The following is a 13,650-nucleotide window of genomic DNA, read 5'->3' as shown; positions in this document are numbered from 1 at the left end:
TATGAAATTACTTCAGAAAACATGATCAGCGTTGTAAGATAATTTGCTTTTTTTGTTGTAAATTACATACTTTACATGTGATTTATAAGTGCACATACGATATAGTCTATGGGAACTGTGGTTGTCTAAGGTATTGAAAATCTAGCATGCTTTTTCAAAGCTTTAACTTAAAAAAAAAAGTGTGTGTGTGAGCCATGTGTTAAGGCTGGGGGGAAATGACTCAAAATAACAAGTATTCAGACATTTTTTGGAATGCATCACCTGGTTTAATATACATGACAAGCTTTGACAAGTGATGAGCAGCTCTATCATAACAGGGTAGAGCAAGCGCATTGTTTCTGTGGCAGCAACTGTGACCTATATAAAACAATGCAAAAGGCAAAGTTAACAGCGGCAAGCCGGCACCAATAGAAATAATACATGAAATATCCAAATCTATAAATTCATTATAGCAACAGTGGAAAAAGGAAATACAAACACATAGCCAAATGTTCTTTAAACAGCTGAACAGATTTTGTTATTAGTTCCAACAACTGTTCACAGTCAATCTGAAAGGAGTGTGTAGAATTATAAAGCAAGTGTTTAAAGTGTACAGATTACTCACTGCTGCTGCTGAACATCACTGAACAATAACAACAGGTTAGGCAATGTGGCTTCAGTACAAACTGCCATTGTTTGAATAATGTCATAATTATGCTGTTCAGTATTAATCTGGCTTTAATGCTGCAAGATGCAGAAGACAAACTGACTGCTATGACCAATGTAAACAAATGACACTGCTGTACACGTAACTCCTCATTACAGCTGTTTACCTGCCACCGTTTCACTGATGACTGATTGCAAAGTGGCAAAGCGGAGTTTGTTTGTTTTTTAAATAAAAAGTAATAAAAACCCAAAATACTACAAAGGGGTTCCTTGTATAGAAAATACAATAAAAACCAAGTCTAATTAGAATCCAGACTTATCTTCATCTATTTCTATCAAAAGAGTAAGAACAGCGTATACCAAAGAGGGAAAGGCTCACATGGGCACTGTGACAGCAATGATTGACATTTGATTAAGAAAAGTGCGTCTATAGGCAGTATGATAGCTCTTCAGCTCTGGGCTGCTGTATTTGTGTCTCTACTAAGGCAAGAGTTGAGGACGGACACATGCAGATCCTGATCAGTCTGATTAGACGTGTGTTACTGCTGACCTCCACTGAGGCAGCAGGAGATAATGAAGCAGTCGAGAGTTTGTTCCACGCATCACATTATCAAGATGAGAGGGATTTGATTTGGCAGGTTTTCCTGGTTTCTCAGAGCAGTGTCAGAACAAGATCAGTGCCTGGTCTCCATTTTAAACTGGTTGCTATTAAGAATCGTCAGTACCTGAAACAAAAAGCAATGTCCAGATTTGGTTAGCAGATATATATTTTGCCATGAATCAATCTATCTATCTATCTATCTAGAAATTTAAATTTGATTATTAGATAAAGATTATTAGAATTACTATCCCACAAACATTTTGTTTGATTTGTTTTTGTATATTTAAAAAAAGGCAGCTATTCTTAAAAAAATAAATAAAATAAAAATAAAAAAAGTAACATTTGTAGTTTACTTTTCTAAATTAGAAAGTTGGAATAATAATTTAAAAAAAAAGTTTAAAATTGCAATATATATATATAGGACTATGTTATTCACTTTTAACTATTTCTATGAAATTACAATTAATATAAAAATTTAAATAGTAGTAAAAAAAAAAAAAAAAACATTTTTAGAAATGCCATTGTGTTCCATTAATAAATATCTACACTTCCACAATACTCAAATCATTTTTCTAGAAAACTCCATATTAGAAGAGGATGTTACATAACCCCCACCAGCAACAAAAAGTCCTCCTCAAATTACAAATCACTCCGGTTCATATCAGATGACATTGCAGGAAGCTGCATAGAAATACAAATTAAAAAAACTAAATAAAAAAAATCGAGCAGTGCAATTTAGAATAAATGGATCCATGTCATATCACATCTATCAATGCATTCTCATATTCCAAATCACTTTACACAATGTAAAATCATCGATCAAGGAGATAACAAAGAGTACAAACCCTGACCTACTGTAAGCATTACCGTGGCTGTACTTTACTTCTCATTGAATTATCTTGAGAGATTAGCTGTAGTTAGTAATTGCTTGGAGACAGAAGAGTGGCATGGGATGGGAATGAAAATCGGGTGATGTTAAAGGGGTCATGACATGAGAAATCAAATTTGCCTTTATCTTTTGGCATATAAGACGTCTTTGTACTACAACACCCTGCAAACTTCATAGCTTAAAAACCACCTCCTCATTATAAACAAAGTTCCAAAAACCGCTCGTTTGGCATCACAGGGGCGAAAACATTTGCATAAACATTGCCTCCAGAGCAAGAAATCAACGAATAGTCATCTTCTCACCGCAGGCCCTGCCCACCAGCACTCAGTCGCTCAAAGGCTGACACTTGATTATGCTAAAGGCGAGAGTCGCGACTCACATTGCGTCAAAAAAAAAATAATTCCTATGCTATGACGTTAGCCAATCATAGCAGTGACCAATTACTGACAAGCCTTAAAGGACACACCCCTTAAAACAGTTCACTGAGAGAGAGGGTCAGAATGAGGGTTGAAAGTAATAATTTTTTCATCTTTTAATTTGTTTTGTTTTGGGGTTTTTTGTGCAAAAAACTTTAAAATTATAAGTAAACCTCAAGGAACATTGTAATAATAAAAACTCCATAATCATCGGGAAGAAGGAGGCGGGAACCGGCGGACGATCAAATGAAACATTAATAATTCAAAATAAACACAAAACAGCGCATCAGCCCCTCACGGACGACTGATGCGCACAAATAAAAGCAAACATAAACTAAAGCCCAGGCCTTGTCCTCTCTCGTCCTTCACTGTCGTCGCTCCAGTTTTATATCCTTCCATCTCCTCCGTGGGACTCGAGACCGGTGGTGGGTCGCAGGTGTAGCTCATCTCCAATCACTCCACCGGCCCCACTCCTTGTTCCCACGTCCCTCGGCCCCGCCCCACTCGTCACAAACATATTAAATAATAATAATAATAATAATAACAACATGTCATGGCCCCTTTAAGAAAGGATGTGAACAATGAAAGAGAAACAGACAGTGATAATGGATGGGCTCTAGTCAGCTACTCTGGATGAGTGAGGAATTGTTGATGATGTTTCTAACTGAGAGGGAAATTCAAAAATACCGTAAAGGTGTGAGACTTTTATTCCGTTACAGCGGGACCCGGGTTTTCTTTATTTTCAGAAGGAATGGCTAAGTAGTCTGTCCTGTAGACAAATAGGTACAAAAGAAAAAGGCAAAAACTAAGAGTTGAGGGTGCACTGCAGCACCAACTTAACCAGGACTCCTACCATCACCACATTAAAGCCACTGTTCAACCAAATTATAGCTTTTATTTTTTTTACTCATCATCATGTCATTCCAAATCTGTATGGTGTTTGTTTCCATGTAACACAAAATTTTTTAATGCACCTCATGCACAATAAAAAAAAAAGTGATCATTTTAAGGAGATATTCCTACTGTACCTCACCTAATCCTTAAAATTGTTAGAGAAACCTGATGTATTTTGGTTGAGCCATTTATATATAGATATATAAAAAAAAATACAATATAACAAATTATTAAAATATAATTTATTATAAATATATTGTTGTCTTGAATAAAAATTGTATTTAGATATTAACAGATGCACGTTTTAGGTAACCATTTCTTTTCAGTGTGCAATATAAAGACTAAAAAATATTTTTTTTCATAGTGGACAAGGGCTCCAAAATATGCAGATTAACCCTTAAAATATAATAAAATTAATTTAAGTACAAATGTAAGTCATTATTCACTAATAATCACTATGTGGTCATTGTATGACAAGCGGTGCAATGATTCTTCACAAATTAATTTTTTGGACAGAGAAAAAAAAATGACACCATACAGGTCTGGAATGACATGAGGCAAGTAAACAAATGACAATTTATTTTTTGGCTGAATTATCGCTATGATATTCAGTGACTCTGATTTTGAAAACTCGATGCTGAAGTTTGGGGATCTCAGTGTTTTTTTCCTGTTGGCAGAGTGAGGATAGCAATATAATCACATATTCATATGACCAACAAACAAATCAAGAAGAAATGACTGACAACAAATTAAGCAGTGGTAAAGAAAGAGTAGAAAGAAAAGAGGGTTAAATGGCCCAATGCTGTGTCAAATGAAACGGATTACAACAGGTAAGGCTGACAGGCCACCACTTTATTTCCCATATGCTCTGCATGACTGATGGGATTGAGTCACACTAATGCATGCTTTTAAAGCACTTATGTCTATTAACTGTATCGGTGTGTGTGCATGCCTGTTTTTGTGTGTCATGGTAGTCTATCATGCATCCAAACAACCAAATCTCCTGAATACGGTGTTAAATTTATCACTAATGATTGAACCTTCTAGTTAGTCGATATTGACTGAATGTCATGTCGGAGTAAGAATTTATTTTATCCTACGTTTCCATGGAGAGCATTGTATAATTTAGTAAATATAGATACATTTTGATGGATGTAGGAATAGTTTACCTAAAAATGAATATTTGTTCAAATTGATTCAAACTCAGGTCACCCAAGATATAGATGCGTTTGTTTCTTCAACAGAACAGTTTTGTAGAAATTAAGCATTGCATCACTTGCTCACCAATGAATCCTCTGCAGCGAATGGGTGCCTTCAGAATGAGTGTCCAAACAGTTTATATAAAAAAACACCATAATAATCCACAAATCATTCACACGACTCCAGTCCATCAGATACCGTCTTGTGATATTTGTGAGAAACAAATCCATCAAGGGGTTTTTAACTTTAAATCATTGTTTCTAGCTAAAATCCATCATTCTCTATCCATAATATTGCTTTCACCTAGGGCTGGGCGATATACAAAAAAAAATGATATCTCGATATTGCCAAATTTTTTACGATATTCGATATATATCTCGATATGTTTGCATTTGCATTTAAATAATAAAAAATAAAACATGATTTTCTTTTGCCCATTAAAAAAAACATTTAGATTAAACAGCTAATTTAAGCAGTTAAAAAATCTAGACCAAGAGATCACTTACTGCTTTTTATTAAATGAATACATGTAGGCCTATATGTAACTGAAGCAGTGCAAATTAAGTAACAGTTACAGAAAGTGCATTCTGTCAACTTTTTAGTGCATGCAATTCACAATTTAAGCTATGCAACTGGGATAAGTATTTTATTTTAATTTTTTTAACAAGTTTTTAAGCTAAGAACACAAGTCTGTCAACTGTCTGTGGTTTTAAGAGAAGCTATGTGGCATGAAACTATGTTCCTACTGACACTAAAAACCCTCTTAGATGGGGAGCTAGTTGCTGAAGCACATAGCTATTTCTTATATATAAATATATATAAATGAATACAAAAGACTTGCATTTTCTCTGTCTATATTATGGAAACTGGTAAACATATCAGTGAAATTCCCCAATAATAATTCCAAATGGCCATAGCCTATGTTTCTCTATTCAAACATCAGCGGTCGAGTAAGTGCATTTATTTTGCGATCACAAATGCAAACAATACAGTTAAGATCTCACGACAGAACACAGACCGGCTGAACGACGCTTTCATTAGATCGCTCAATTCCAGCTTGTTAGTGTTTTCAGATTATCGTCAGCGGCTCTTCCGCAATGAGGAGTGAGCACGTGCGCATGGTTGCCAGATTGCTTAAAATAAGCAAACACCGGGCAGAAAATGTATCCTTGTAACAGTGGAGCTCTGATTCGGAGATTTAAACTCTTGTTATCTGGCAACCGCTATCATTACAGCTCTCGTAGTAGAGGGGCGTAGAGCAGTCAGCAGTTACAGGTTCCTTTTTTGGACATTCGGCGCGTTCTTTTGGGAAAGTATGCTTGAATTTGAAATATTCGATATTCCCGATATATTCAAATTGTACATCGTCGTCAAAATTATTCCGATATTATCGCTAATATTCGATATATCGCCCAGCCCTACTTTCACCAGTGGAAAGGTTATCTCTTGTCTGAATTAAGAGTGAAATATGCACAGACCAAGCCCTGTTCAAGTGAAAACAGCCCAAAACAGTTCTTAACAAGTATGTCAGTGGATTTTAATGTGAGAAGACAACAGAGGATGGGCTTTTTCACTGAAATAAGCATTATAATGAATTATGGACTGGGATTTTGGCCAGAAGTGACAGTTTAATGCCTTAATAATGGATTTACTTCATACCAACACACAGATTTTCACTTTACAAGATATTAATTGATGTGCTGGAGTCTTGTGGACTACTTGTGGTTATTGTGATGTTTTTATCAGCTGTTTGAACTCTCATTCTGACGGCACCCATTCACTGCAGGGCAAGTATGGCAAAATTCTCCACATCTGTTCTGGTGAAGTAACAAACTCATCTACGCCTTGGATGGCCTGAGAGTGAGTACATTTTTAGCAAATTTAAATTTTGGGGTGAACTACTCCTTTAAATGGTCCCCTCAAACTTGTAAACGTAAGACTGTAACTGAAGACACGTGAAAATGGAATACTCACGCAGTGTCCTGAGCCAGCTCCTCTGATTTGGAGATCTTCCTGTAGCAGTAGATCATTTCCACCAGCAACCAGAATGTGAGAAACACCAGCAGCACATACATCATGATCTCGGAGTACAGCGCTGTGGTGTCTATACTTGCTGAGAAAATGAAAAAATGCAATCAGAGGGAATTTTGTACAATTAATTGAGCAATCAGAGGAGGCCTTTCGGACTGATATGGTGCCACTAAGCATGTCTGTGATGAATTCATCCAGAAAGTATCTCAGACAGTCTCAAGTGTACTGAAAATGAGGACAAAAGTGCAAAATGCATGAGTGGGCAAGTCAAAATATAGCTGATCTGCTGTAATGCATTAGGATTGTCATTAAAGCTATTTCAGGTCACCAGAAAACTATAACCAAGTGCAACTATAAGTAACCTCAGAGATGAGCAGTCATGCTTTGCATCCAGGTGGTACTGTACATTTTTTATATACTATTGTTATAGGAACAAAAGCATAGCATGCACAGAAGATCTGCAGAGAATCCAAATGAATCAACTGCTGGTAAGAAAATTTTATAATAATAATTATAATTATTATAAAAAATTGACATTTTATTAAGTTGATTTTAATTTAAAGGGGTAGTCTACCCAAAAACGGAAATTCAAATACCAAATTTGTATGACTTACTTTTTTGGAACCTAAAAAAATTATACTGAAGAGTGTTGGTACCAAACAGTTCTGGTTCCCACTGACTTCCATTGCATGGATATAATTAAAATAACGGGTAAAAAAGTAAAGGCATGATGATGCTAAGTAAATGATGATTGAATTTCCATTTTGCGGTGAACTATCCCTTTAAAGTTCAGTTAGGTATTCATTAGGGCTGTGCGATATGGACAAAAAAAACCTATCACGATTTTGACACACACAGACATGCTTTACACTCATAAATGCGTTTAAACATATTTCCAAAAGAAAACCAATGAGAGCTTTATCAAATGTTTCTAGAACAGACATAAGTCAAAATAATCACTAAGTAAAGATGTCAAACAAAATGTCTAGACATATGAAAAAAAAAATTAAAATAAAACCGTGTTCAGGGATTTTGAGATTTTTTTTGCCATGCATTGGTCGTAGAGCTCACTGTAGCGGTGCCTCAGGTGTTATATGTTTTGCCCAATATATTTATTGCCCAAGGGTCACACGTACTCCATACAGTAAGTTATGTGTACGCGGTTCAGAAGCAGCAACGAGAGCGCATTATTGTAACGCGAAAGCACATATATATATATATAATATAGCCTATATTTCTCAAATCTGAGGCACACGCTGAGTTTGGTTCACATGCAATGCCAGTGATCCTGCCGGCGCCTTATTACATTGTCTGCTAGGCTATATATTTGCTTCTTATTTATTAAATACGGGCAACTGATTGATAAAAAATTGATCAAAATTAAGATACAATTTATACAAACGAAAATCTTTTAAAAATAGTTCTCTATAAAACAAAACGTAATGAAGTCGTCAAAATCATGTTTTACCAAAAACAGCGCTGTTGCTCCCCATGCAGTCTTCTTTGCCGCCTCTATCTCTTCGTGCAGACTGAGCTTGTGCGTCATCTCCATGCCAGTTATTCAGCCAATAAAGTGTAGGCCTATGTATTTTAAAAATGTACTATAGTACTATATAAATGACAAAGGTTTAATTGGCATTTTAATTTCAAAGGACCCGACCGACCGCGACCCGAATATCATTAAAAATATTTTTGGATGACTCGTAACCGCAGGCACCCGCTCATTTTGGGTCAACCCGCGCATCACTGACTCGCACACAGATTTCCTTTGCTCTGTTAACAAAACCAGATGCGCGTGCTCAGATCAATGACTGTATAAGGCTCAGATATATGCTGCCTTGCAACGTGTCTCCTCTTGCTCAACCTGTGTCCTGTGCACTCACAACTCTCTCTGTGCTCACGCGCAAGATATTAAATATTTTCGCACCTTTCTATTTATAACCTTTTCTGTTCTGACCTTTTTACATGCATGCAGTGTGAACGTACTGTTCCATTAACATGGGCTCGGAAAAAAAGGCTACACATCACAGACAGAGTGTGTGAACCTGGAGTTAGGCATATGCCCAGTCTGCTCTGTTCTCGCGCTCCACTTAGGTGCGCTGCATCCTGTTTGGTTCAGATAACATACTGCGGGAGGTCAGGGCCACGGAAAATCGTGCTATAAAGCGATTTAGAAATCGCGCACATTCAAATCGAGATTTTATTTCGATTTCGATTAATCGCACAGCCCTAGTATTCATTAGGCAGAAATTGATACATTTCATTTTTCTGTCTGTCCTTTAAAGACATTACAGTAAATCATTTGCATGCAAACACAGAACCACACAATGAAACAAACATGCTTTAGATACTTCATGTCAGCTTTCCCCGAGAACAATATGACTCTAGGGTTACATGACATACTGTAAGACAGGTAAATTGTATTTTAAAGATCAACTCAAGTGATTGCATGATCAGAGGTTCTCAGCTTCACCCTTCAGAGCAGAAGCCCACCCAGTGATCTGATTATATGAATAATTTATCAACAGACTGTTCTGCATTTTCAAAATGGGTTTTAAAAGGTGAGAACCACTGTATCCATCAATGATAGTGCAGCATATGTGACATTTTAGAGAAAACAAGTGCAAAAAGGACCTGTGATCACATTATAAATAGTATCTTTACAAATGTCTCATGCACTGCAGTGAACATATCTAAAATGGCATTGAATGTAAAAGCAGAGTTGTACTGTAAGTTTGTGGTTCTGGAAGGCTGCTTGCAATACAAAATATCCTCTAAACCCACCACTTAAATACAACATTGTCTATTTCTATCTGTGAACCAAGACACTCGCAGATAGAGATGATGCATTGCGGTAGCATGAGTAAATAGAGACAAATATACATTAGGTAAAGTATATTCGATTGAAGTGAGAGGAAGTACTCTGCATTCAGCAATCTCAGGCATCCAGAGAATAGCATACAAACCAGAATCTTTACATTACCCCTTACAACAGATAGAGAGGTAAGTGGCTGCTTAGATAAAGCCCTGAAAACAACTTCCTGCCTTCCAATAAGTAGGCTTAAATAATAATAAAAACAGAACAGAGCACAGCATTACTAGAACAATGCAAACAACACATCCGAACACAGTTAAACGATAATGAAGGAAAGACACTGTACTGAGGTCAACAGTATCTGATTTTTAGGTTACAGCCTCCGGCACAACCATCCAAATCACACTGTAGAGATGAAGTAATCAGATCGAATATGGCTAGACGTAGCAGAGTGTTCGCTCACTTACCTTGCATTTTTACCTTCAGTTCAATGGTGATTTTCTTGTTGGTGGTATGCTTGAATGAATCGAACTCAAAGAAGCGTGACACCTCACATTCGTATATGCCAGAGTCATTTGCGGTGACATTTATGATGCTAATGGAGATGTCCTGCAGGTCCTTGCTGCCGTTCCATCTCAGACGGCCCTTCCAGTACATTTCTGCGTCCTCTGGCTCCTGCGGCTCATGATCATACTGATAGATCTGCACAGAGAAGACAATTGTGTGTCAGATATGCTCATTTTTAGATACAATAATATGCAGCAAAAAAAGCTAAGAGGTAATCTCACAAGCATTCTTCTGTAATCTGACACAGAACCGTTGTAGAACCAGCCCACTTTGGTCTTGGCAGAGATCTCTTCTCGTTTCATGCAGTAGATGCAGGTTAACTTCATAACACCGCCTACGGTGGCCTCTGTGTCTGATGGCACATCCACACACACCAGTCTGACCTCCTGAACTGCAGAAAACACACAGAGTATTACCACACACATGCATCTTTCATCAACAAATAGGACATCCAATCATGCCCTTTGGAGTGAGAAGTTAACACCTTTCCAAAAATGTAGCGTCAAACTCTATACACTTTATGGAGGTCAATTAAATCTGAGGCAGAGACTTCTCAAGGGAGCACCAGAGAATGAGAAAGAGGGGCAGAGGGAGATCATTATCCATTACAAGCTCCAATTCCAGAAGGCGCTCACAGCATCACTCCCGATGCCCGCTCAGACAAAAACATAACTTATTGCTGCAGACACATGCTCAGTATTGGCGGCAGAGAACGCCCCATTGAGCAGGGGCTGGGCTCAGTGTTGTGAAGATTGTTCTGGAGTGTTCACTCGACTGTGAACAGAACCTCACTGCCATTGTTGAAATGCAGGCCATGTTACATAACCCATAGCCTCAAGCATAAGCTGTCAAGACTGATCGTGCCTTTTCTGTTTGAAGGGTCATATGGGCCAATGGAAATGCCAAAGGTAGTTGTCCATCCCACAAGCACAGACAATGTATAATAATAACGACTAGTTGGGACATATTTCGCCACTAGTCGAAGAATGCAAAGTTAGTGGAAATTATATTTTAAATCTCTTAATGTTCTGATGACACCAGACCGCCACAATCTGTGAGGAGAAGCAGTGAGTCACTGACACTTATGGGACCATTAAGAGCTGAATCAGTGCCAATATTTGTATGGATCGTGTTTTTTTAAACCAATATGTTAAAAAAAGAACCTCACATACTGTCTGTACTAATGTTCTGATGTATGATTAACTGGTTTATGTACTAGGAGATATAGTATTTAAAAGGCTATATATGACAAAACAAAATTATAATTAATATAATTAAATATAATTAAATAATAAATAATGAATTAATAAAAAAATGCAATAATACATATTGAGTTCTGATATCCAATAGTGCTTATCACAACCACACATTATCTTAAAAATTACTTTAAATTACAAAACTTATTATATAAAAAGTTAGTATTATTAACATTATCAGTTTAACACATTTAAATGCTATAATTTCTGAAAAATGAAGACAAGATTTAGCAAAACACCATTACTGTATCTCTCTTTCCTTATTTTAAATGGCAAAATTACGTGTGTCATCATTTATTATTCAAATTATTCATTTAAAATTGCAAAACACTTACCAGCAAATATGAAGAGCAATAGCAAACACAACACAAGCCTCATGTGAGTTGACATACTGGGAGATCTAACAACAGGGCGGCGTTTCAGATTGAGTCTTCCTGTAAGTAAAGTAAGGTTAAAGAGAAAAAAGAAAAACCGTTACTGACTTGATTTTGAAGAGTTTAAATTGTTTATATTATATAATTCAGATATGAACGCCTATTAAATATGGGTTCAGTATCACGGACAGCGCGGTTGTTACGTTAACTGATTTACATTACATTTGATTTCAGATGTTGTATCACTAGCAGAGAGACGTCGCAATGAAATAGCAAACTCGGAGCTGATGTTTCATACAGGTCTACAAGACAGAATGAACATTTCGTGTTTCTCAAGAAAAGTTTGAGATTTCTTACCGAGATGCAAACATCCGTCAACGTCTTTAACCAGAAGCGGACGCTGCATTTCCATGGCGATTATCGTGAATCTAAAGACCTGTGGATCTAACGTTAAATGATTCCTGTAGAAAATTCGCGCGGAATAAAGAAATCCAGCGCCTCCCCAACGAGCTCTTTCAGAAGATGTCAGTGACCGAGAATGATTACGGTTTCCTTTTACAGCCACATGAGCAGTACAGATGCTCCATCCTCAAACTCCGCAGCTGTAGAATTACAGACGCCAGTCTTTGACTTACTAAATAGCCACTTACTCATGACAGACATGCTCAGTGCGCATGCGCCGCTGGGTTTACTTTCAAACTGACTTCTACAAATTTATAATTTTATAATCATTTTATAATTTCACTTAACTTTTTTACTCTCAATACTGGCTGGCCAATGGTTACGGTTTTGCATGTCACCTTTTATCTTTTTTTTTTTTTGTATATTAATGTGATTCAAAGTTGTTTTATTGTTTAATTTTGCTGAAAAGCCTGTAATAGAATGTTTAATGGCAGGTTTCATTGTGACATACAGTATGACAACATTAAATGTTAAAGTTTTCAATTAAATTGTAAAGTTTTTAATAAGCTGTGTCAGTGAAATTGCAGCTGAGCTGTATCATTATTGTTATTGCATCATTATTGTAGCTAAGTTGTCACTTTAAATAATTAACCCACCTTAAACTATATTAAAATCTGACTAGCCTAATCCTCACTATATTGAATTGTTCTATTCAAGGCCGATGCGATAAGTGATTTGTTTATGGGTGGCAGTGGAGTCCTCATGTCCTGGCAACAGAAAGTGACAGATATGAAGCCAAAGCTTCTTCAGAGCACACAGATTTAACACAGATCACTGAGTTGTACACTAGCAGCCGATATTAAGTCATCATCTTGTCTCTTCTCCCCTCATAAACAACATCTATCAACCCTAGCGAGAACAGCACATCATGAGCTGTATGCATCTGTAGGCTTCAATTGTCTCCGCTCAAGAAAAGCATTTCATCATTCAAACCCACACGCTGGTCCTACTTATCCTACGCGTGGTCGGGGAAACAGCTTTATCGCAATTACTGCAATTATTACATGAGTCACACCGAATATAACCTTTCCAGTTTGCAGTCACCACTTGGATGATGACTGTTGAAGAAACTGACAAATGCAAAATGGAATTTTGAAACTAAAAAATGTGGCATATGTTCAAATGGGCCACAAAATTACAGCACAAAACTTGTAGACTGCATAGATATTAAAATAATAGTTCACCTAAAAATGAACATCTGCTGAAAATGTTCACACTCTTAGGTCATCCAAGATGTAGATGAAGATGAGTTTGTTTCTTTAGCTGTTTGGATTCTCATTCTGACAGCACCCATTCACTGCAGAGGATCCACTGGTGAGCAATTGACGTAATGCTACATTTCTACAATGCTACAGTGAGTACATTTCCAGCAAATTTGTATTTTTGAGCGAACTATGCCTTTAAGTTAAAGGGGTCATGAACCTTTTTTTATTATTTTGTGCTGTTCTCTGAGGTCCACTTCAAGATTTTTACATTCCAAAACATAATTTAAAAGTATTG

The 13,650-nt window shown here is 36.8% G+C and overlaps 1 protein-coding gene across 3 annotated transcripts; it reads right to left on the bottom strand.

Annotated features, from left to right (window-relative positions):
- Positions 1-243: 243 nt before the first annotated feature.
- On the bottom strand, positions 244-12,315 carry scn3b (sodium channel, voltage-gated, type III, beta). 3 transcript variants are annotated; one of them, XM_059514474.1, is made up of 7 exons: positions 12,046-12,314; positions 11,650-11,748; positions 10,280-10,449; positions 9,959-10,193; positions 6,620-6,758; positions 3,239-3,320; positions 244-1,370 (listed from the first exon to the last, which is right to left on the bottom strand). In XM_059514474.1, the coding sequence occupies exons 1-6, from the start codon at positions 12,098-12,100 to the stop codon at positions 3,257-3,259; spliced, it is 762 nt and encodes a 253-aa protein (XP_059370457.1). In that variant the 5' UTR covers positions 12,101-12,314; the 3' UTR covers positions 244-1,370; positions 3,239-3,256. The 3 variants fall into 3 exon arrangements, with proteins under 3 accessions (XP_059370457.1, XP_059370458.1, XP_059370455.1); XM_059514475.1 differs by lacking the exon at positions 3,239-3,320; XM_059514472.1 differs by lacking the exons at positions 244-1,370; positions 3,239-3,320 and adding an exon at positions 3,809-4,112 and having other exon boundaries at positions 12,046-12,315.
- Between the last annotated feature and the right edge of the window lie 1,335 nt (positions 12,316-13,650).

Source organism: Carassius carassius, chromosome 28 (assembly GCF_963082965.1).
Source record: "Carassius carassius chromosome 28, fCarCar2.1, whole genome shotgun sequence".
Taxonomy (NCBI): domain Eukaryota; kingdom Metazoa; phylum Chordata; class Actinopteri; order Cypriniformes; family Cyprinidae; genus Carassius; species Carassius carassius.
The sequence above is the reverse complement of the archived record's forward strand: the minus strand, read 5'-3'. Positions and strand labels throughout refer to the sequence as shown.

What these genes read in the sequence shown, in the direction of transcription:
- scn3b (XM_059514472.1), bottom strand. Translation starts at nt 12,100, where the DNA reads ATGGAAATGCAGCGTCCGCTTCTGGTTAAAGACGTTGACGGATGTTTG. An exon ending in ATTGCTCTTCATATTTGCTG is followed by an intron (nt 10,450 to 11,649) that starts GTAAGTGTTTTG and finishes TGTTTTCTGCAG; the next exon opens with TTCAGGAGGTCAGACTGGTG. An exon ending in GAGCTGGCTCAGGACACTGC is followed by an intron (nt 4,113 to 6,619) that starts GTGAGTATTCCA and finishes CTCTGCCAACAG; the next exon opens with GAAAAAAACACTGAGATCCC.